General features: G+C 42.4%; 1 protein-coding gene across 1 annotated transcript; it reads left to right on the top strand.

Annotated features, from left to right (window-relative positions):
- The first annotated feature begins 471 nt into the window (after positions 1–471).
- LOC113011162 (gastrotropin) lies at positions 472–1,767 on the top strand. The gene is made up of 4 exons (XM_026150568.1): positions 472–584; positions 693–868; positions 973–1,062; positions 1,679–1,767. Exons 1-4 carry the CDS (start codon positions 518–520, stop codon positions 1,727–1,729), a joined length of 384 nt encoding a protein of 127 aa, XP_026006353.1. The 5' UTR covers positions 472–517; the 3' UTR covers positions 1,730–1,767.
- The last annotated feature ends 5,749 nt before the right edge of the window (positions 1,768–7,516 follow it).

A 7,516-nucleotide genomic window follows, 5' to 3' on the forward strand; every position in this document is an offset into this window, starting at 1 on the left:
AGATCATCTCGAGCCTTCCCGGTGCCAGACAATGATTATAGCCTTTTTATAGGTAAATGATGACCTGATTACACCCCAGACAGTTTCCATTTTGGACATAACAGTGTACTCTGAAAAAGATGGATCGTATCTTGAAATGGAGCCTTTATTGTCTTTTTATTTACTTTTCGAATCAGCAGCAGTAAAAGTGGAGGGTATGTCCGTAAAGCCATTGCAGGTGAGTTCACTGACCTAGAGGTGAGCTTGCAGCTCACCCAGAGAGCAGTCAGCGTTTTACTCCCTGCCTGTGAACTCCATGAACACCTGTTTATGCTTTTTATTGGCCTCTCCCTCGTAGCCTGTTGAACTCATCCTATTCAGTTGTAATTGCTCTCTTGTGTCATCACATGCAAATGAAGGAGGTGGCAAGAGATCTAAAGTATATAAACGGGGAATATTCTTGGTCTCAGTACCTTGCTCTTTCCTCAGCTTGCCTCAGCATCTCTGATCTCACTCCTCTACCCTCAACATTACCAAAATGGCATTCGCTGGAAGATGGGAAACCGAGACCCAGGAGGGATACGACGCCTTCTGCAAGGTGCTAGGTGAGAACGCAGGCTCAAATTTTCCACTTCCTCTGCTTCTGAACTCCATTGTTTTCTGCACATCTTTGGCCTTTTTTGACCTTGCATCCTCTTCCCGTCCCACTATAGGCATTCCAGATGATGTCATCGAGAGGGGCCGTGACTACAAGTTGATCACAGAGGTCACCCAGGATGGCAAAGATTTCACCTGGACCCTCTTATATCCTGCCAATGCCAAGGTCACCAACAAGTTCACTATCGGAAAGGAGGCCGACATGGAGACCATTGGAGGAAAGAAATTCAAGGTTGGGAGGAAATGATCCAAAGCTTCACTTTAGCTATAGCTAGCAGAAGCATAAAGCTATGAATGCTACTCTCCTAACTGGTTATATCACAATTTTGTTTACAGGCTACAGTACAAATGGAAGGAGGCAAGCTAAGTGTGACCTTCCCCAACTACCACCACACCTCTGAGATCAGTGGTGGCAAACTCATCGAGGTAAACACACTCACTTAGGCTTTTAGAGGTGCGAACGTTGGGCAGTGACAGCAGTTATTACACTCAACTCCCCGCAGGGATCATTAGAGTCATCAAAGTTATACTTCTGCAGCTGGAGACCAGGAACAGCTAATAAGAAAAAAACTCTCTGAAACACAGAGTATTGCTACTGAATGCACTTTAACAACCAATTCATTCCCATATTTAACCTTTTAATCCTGAGAATTTATACGAGACACTTCTCTCTTTGCAGGTTATCTCTTTTTGGTTTCCATTTTATAGTCTGCTTTTTAGAAATTTTCAACACTTCACACTTTCATTTTGAGAAAAACAGCAAAAATGTATCCAGTTAAAAGGAAGCCAAACACAGTGGAAAATTCAAAATGAAGACTGTTTCAGCTGACTGACACAATTGCTTAATTTATAATTACTTAATTTGCTAAAGTCTGCAGTTTTCAGGTGTCAGGGTTGGTCAGAAGCGGACAAGTATAAAGTTACTGTTACAGTGGTATTTTTTCATTTGTCTGACACTTCAAAAAAAAATTTTTACAGCATAAAACCAGATGTAAAGAAGCACTGCAAAAGCTAATTGAAGTCATTTCCTGTCTTTCTGCAGACCTCCAAAGCCGGCTCTGTAGTGCTGAAGAGAATCAGCAAGAAGATCTAACTCTCATCTTTAACAGTTACAATGGAGACCTCGGAACAATATTTGTGTTAATTAATAAACTATGGTGATCGTGCCAACTTGAACCTGTGTTTCTGTCTATGTTTTCTACTCTGGGGATACGATGTGACTTCTAGATTATATAAGTTTAAACTCATGCTTTTTTTTTTTCAAACTACAAGAGTTGATGACAAAGAATCAGGGTACGATAAAGACACAACTGTGGCTTAAGACTTTGCAGGGGATAGCAGCGGCGTGACCTTTAAACACATCTATTAGTTTGTTAGTTTTCTATAAGAAAAGAGCATTTGCCAGATTGACAGAGATGGGAGTTTAAGCAGAACAGTGACAGTTTGACAGCTGACTGACAAAAACACTAAAAAAGATCTGAACTTTTCTCAGCTACAGGTAGTAGATGTTTCTGTAAATTGCAAGTGCTTGCATTGAAATTGCTCTCATATAAGTGTTTCTAAGAAAAATACCTACTTGCTGTCATTTCTCTTAGAAACTGGAGGAAGGGGATAATTTAAACTTTTATCTCAGACAAAGAAAAACTGAAGTCTGACTAAGTGCCATGCCTCTCAGCTGCAATGTTTATATTGCAACCAGTGGTGGCTCAAAGCCAGGGTGCAGTAAACACTCATCTATCTTCTGCACACATGGCCTGGGCTGACTTTATCAATACACATGGTGATCAGTCATACTGGTCTGGACTGAAATATCTCAACAATTTGAATAAGTATTGGATCACTGTGAAATTCTTGGTTCCCAGAAGATGAATTATTTCATGTACAGTGATGCTGAGTTTTAATTTAACAAGTAACAAGTACAACTTTTCAGTAGCACAGTCAGAGAAGCACTGAAGCATTGAAAGAGGGCCTACAAAAAGAAGATGATGTACTCAAACAACACTCTCCTACATGTATCCCACCTCTTTAAATTCACTGAACTAGAATCAAGGTAAACAAGATTTGTAAAGCAAATGCAGGTCGCTCTGTGGGCAGTATTTACTTTGAAGGTAATTGTATTGCCCTGTGATCCTGATAAGGGTAAGTGGAGGAGAATGGATGAATGGCTGGATGGATGGAACAGTATTGTATTTTCTTTATACTGATTTTGTTTTCTTTGTTCGTTTAAAACATTCTTAAGGAAGTTTGTAGTGCAGTAAAAATCAGATTAGAGTAGCATGACACATATTTACTTTGATTATACAAACAGTATGTAGGTGTATGTCTAACTAGGCAACTCATTCGCTTTGTCTTGACTACCTTTAATTATTTTCTATTTATAGGTTTTTGGTACATGTTAGCAATACACATCATGCTTGTATGAATCAGGCTTTTTGTCAATTCTCGATCTATAAATCATTAAACCCTGACCTTGAAGCCAAATTTGAATGGATTGTTAACATTACACCTTAAATCTGTGATGTGCTCATGGTGCAGATGTAAATATAGTTTGTGACAAAGTACATCGTTTTATCAGAATTTATCCATTTCCACCCAATAAATGATAACGTTGACCTTGAAGACCTTGGAGGATGTAAGGCAAAATTTAATGGCCTGTCAATCTGACCCCACTCTACAACCTACAAAGTTTTATTAGAATTAACTCAAAACTTTTTGAGCGATCGATTCACATACAGAATGACATGCACGCACACAAACGCTGCCAAAAACATAACCTCCTGTGCGGAGGTAATTGGGTGATTAGATGATGATTATTGACTTCCCAAGGCAGGGGCAAGTTTGTCCTGTATATCAGATTTAAATCTCTGACATCTCAGGTTTGCTTTTCTTTTTGTTATCTAAGCGTGCGGTGCCATCAATCTAAGATTAAAGAGCTCACCCATCAAAAATGATGAAGGATGCCTCTGAGTCTGGTGTGGTATATATAAGGTTCTCCACAAGTGGCCCATTTCATTGTAAGAATTCCATTGTTTCCAAATAACTGCATATTTTTTTAGGATAGTGTGGCAGGGCGTGGTCGGCGCCGCAGCTGAGCAGCATCTGCAATCACGCCTTGCCGGCGTTCTGACAAAACTGTCCTACATGTTGTTACTGCGCATGCGCACAACTCAAAACGGTGTGTTTTCGGTGTGAATAGTACACGCATATTATTTGATCCTACCCCGATCTTGTGCGTGCGAAAAAAGGTTAGTATTATATGTTTTACTTCTTTATTACAGTTGATACTTTTTTCCTTAAGCTGTTGTCAATTTGTTAACTTTTCAAGCTAACATGCGTTTTGTTTTTTTGTGCAAAGATACTCCAATTTGGTGTCTCAATTAAAGTCATATTTCAAGTCTTGATTTAGTACTCATAAACATCCGTTAACTGGCGTACAGCGTAAACCTTGTCAATTAATTTTAGTCCTCCTGAAGTTAGTGGACACCACGCTCCGTTGTTATGTTAAAGAAAGTAATATTGCACTACATACTTGTTAACTGAGTGATAACATTGTTTAATTTGTAAGAACCTTGACATTGGTCATTTTATTTACTGTATGTGCGTTGCATCTTACATAATGGATCCCATTTCTCCTTGTATTCTGTGTTAACATTAGATGAATGTGTGTTGGAAGCATGTTTTGATAGCGTGATTTGGCCATCAGAACATCCTACCTATAGATATGTATGATGATGGCATCCACTAAGTAAGGTAGTATATTCTGATAAGATCGCATGGATTGATAGACACGACTATAAATTTACGCTACGGTAGGATGTTTTGACAAAGTAGGACGTTTTGTCAGAACACCGGTTTTGTTGTTGAGCTTTGTTGTTGGTGGTGTGTGCTGGTGGCTGAAATGCTGCAGCCGCTTGTAAACAAGCAACGGTAATAAAGAAAGTATGCTGAAAAGCAGTGAGCTGTGGTTGGGTCTGTCGTGGGTTTGTTACACTGGTGCCAAAACCCAGTATGGGGAAACGGCAGACCCAGGACCGGGCCAGCCAGGGAAGGCGCTGGCCCAAATGGTGGCTGAGCTTGCGGCCACGCAGAAGGAGCAGGCAGCGGAGGCACGCCACCAATGGGGAGAACTGTGGGACCAGACCGACCACACAGCGCACCAGCCTCAGGTGGAAGTGAGGCCGGTGTGTGGTCCTGTCCGCGGGCCGCTTACCAAGCCGCCTGGGAGCCTCGGATCATGGGCTCAACTGCTACGCCACTGCGGCCTGCAGACCAGCATCATCGTCACTGCGGTACAAGTGGCCAACCCCCAGAACCAACACATCCCCACCACTGGGCCATGGGCTGGGGATGCCGACGGTCTGGTTTGATTCTGACGGGGTAGGTTCGTCCGGGGGGAGGGGGACGCACCTGAGTGACATCTGCAATCACTCCTCGCCAGCTAAACTGGGTCCTGAGCCGCATGTAAACAAGCAACCGTAATAAAGAAACAATGCTCAAAAGTGGTGAGATGTGGTCAGGTCTGTCGTGGGTTTGTTACAGATAGCTATTGAGCACAACATGTTCATGTAAAAAAATAAAAGTCTTGAAGAACCAAGAAATGATGACATAGGGTCTGCAGGTCTTTTAACTGTTTATGTGACACTTCATGCATATATCCACGATTAGAAAGAGAGTGCTGTCTGGAAAGAACAGCTCGCCAGCAAACAACAATAAAACCGCCATAACACTGGAACCATCTAAGGTTAGGTCACTATAAAAGCTCTGAACCATCAGGTCATGGACATGGGACTTCTGGGTGTCCAGTTTTTATGATTTTAAAGTTTTCATTTATAGAGAAGTTCTCGTCTTTAAAGATTTCAGTCTCAAAACACCCAAGAAGTTACTTCTGATAAAGGAGGTAATACTAGCATCTCCCGCTGAAGGTCTGTTTTTTGGAATGAATAATATTATTTTATTTATTTTTAATTTTTTAGAAAAGGTCCTTGTTTGAAACACCCAACCTTTGCCTACAGGCAACGTTTCAAAGAGGATCACATGTTTCCGAGGTCAGACGTGTGTTTTTGGTGTCTGGTAGTAAGCCCTCCTAACTTTGGTGATCCCCCAGTTTTTCCCATAGCATCACCATGAAATTGAAATGTAAAATGATTCACAGCCATGAAATTTGGTACAGACATTTGTATTAATGTTGTTTCTCTCAGCCTCAGCTGTACCTTCAATTAGCAATCGCAAGCACAAAAGACAGTTATTCAATTCAATTCAATTCAATTTTATTTATATAGCGCCAAATCACAACAAAAGTCGCCTCAAGGCGCTTATCTGTTCAGCATCCACATGTTAGTTGAAATATGAGATGCTGCCCTTGAAGCTTGTTTCCTGTGCTTTTCTATCCTCTCCCCCCGTTTTCTGTTCTATTCTTTGATTCTCTCTTACTGCCCCCTGACCACTTCTGTGCTCTCTTCTCCCTTTCACAGCCATTCTTTTCCATCCTCTCCCCTCATGCACCCTCTTTTCATCTCCTTGTCTCGCTCCACATCCACCCATTTTCTCTGTGGCTCCAAGCCAAGCAAACAATCAGTTAATTAACCAGCTCAGTCCCAGGATCATTGTAGCAGCTCTCAAAGGAGCACTGTAAAGGCCCTCACGTCTCTAAATTTACAGCTTCATTAAGTGGACTGGAGTAAGGTACAAATCTTTTGAGTAAAATTGCCAGACTACACCCTCGGTGCATGTACATGTGTGTGAGTGCGTGTGCGTCTGATGGCCTTGACTCGAGAGCCGGTGACTCAATAGCTCCCTAATGAAAACAAAATCTCTGTTTTTTGCCTCTGAGGTGGCGATTGTTTTGGTGTAATAATGAGACGTCCTCTCTCGCCAGCACAGATGCAATCAAGATCTCGCACTCCTGTGAAATTAGGGTTGGAAGGCAACAAGCAAGGTGTCATTTGAGCGTGTTTGTGTAGCTCGGCGCTGGCGCAATCACTCTGCAATATCGCTTCCTTTGTCCTCACAGACAAACAGGCCTAATTGGCTATTTCCAAGGCTACTGTTTCTGATTGGCCATTCTGCCTTTTTCTGATTGGCCTCCATCTCTGCAACCAGAAGTGGAGAGAAAATGGCTTGTTAACATCTCCATATTGTGTTTCTCTTTCTGTTTTTGTGATCTGCACCTTCAAGTGCTCTTGGAGACAAGTCGCAATATGTACTTGCATGTCCGTGACGCAGACTGTCAACACAGTGTTGTGTTTCTACCTAAGCTGGCAACGTGTTATTCAAGTATGAACAAGCATCACCAAGCATTGTGGATGTTAGTAATTAGCACTGTGCCCCTAAAAATACTGCAGAGAGTAAACATATTCAGTTTTCAGGCCCAGAGACAGTTTACTAGTTAAGGATCGTGACATATTGTCTCTAAGGAGCACGTTCATCTTATTCTCTACACACAGACGGATGGACAGCCTCTCAACAGCGAGTTTTTGGATAACATCCTGAAAAACAGGTCAGCACGGTGGCACGGCGGTTAACACTGTTGCTGCACAGCAAGAGTTCAATTCCACCATCAGGATGGGGTCTTTCTGTGTGGAGTATGCATGTTCTCCCCGTGTTTGCGTGGGTTCTCTCCGGGTACTCCGGCTTCTGCCCACAGTCCAAAGACATGCACTTTGTGGGGATAGTTTAATTGAAAAATCTTAATTGCCCACAGGTGTGAATGCAGGAGTGAATGTGAGTGCGAATGGTTGTCTGTCCCTGTGTGTTAGCCCTGCGACAGACTGGCGACCTGTCCAGCGTGTACCCCGCCTCTCGCCCTTTGACAGCTGGGATAGGCTCCAGCACCCCCCATGACCCTGAAAAGGATAAGCGGAAGCGAATGGATGGATGGATC

The sequence above is a fragment of the Astatotilapia calliptera genome, chromosome 18 (assembly GCF_900246225.1).
Source record: "Astatotilapia calliptera chromosome 18, fAstCal1.2, whole genome shotgun sequence".
NCBI lineage: Eukaryota > Metazoa > Chordata > Actinopteri > Cichliformes > Cichlidae > Astatotilapia > Astatotilapia calliptera.

Bases quoted from the DNA above. Each gene is read 5' to 3' on its own strand.
- LOC113011162 (XM_026150568.1), top strand. From the start codon at position 518: ATGGCATTCGCTGGAAGATGGGAAACCGAGACCCAGGAGGGATACGAC. The intron at 869-972 runs GTTGGGAGGAAA...TTTTGTTTACAG, and splicing joins TTGGAGGAAAGAAATTCAAG to GCTACAGTACAAATGGAAGG. The intron at 1,063-1,678 runs GTAAACACACTC...GTCTTTCTGCAG, and splicing joins GTGGTGGCAAACTCATCGAG to ACCTCCAAAGCCGGCTCTGT.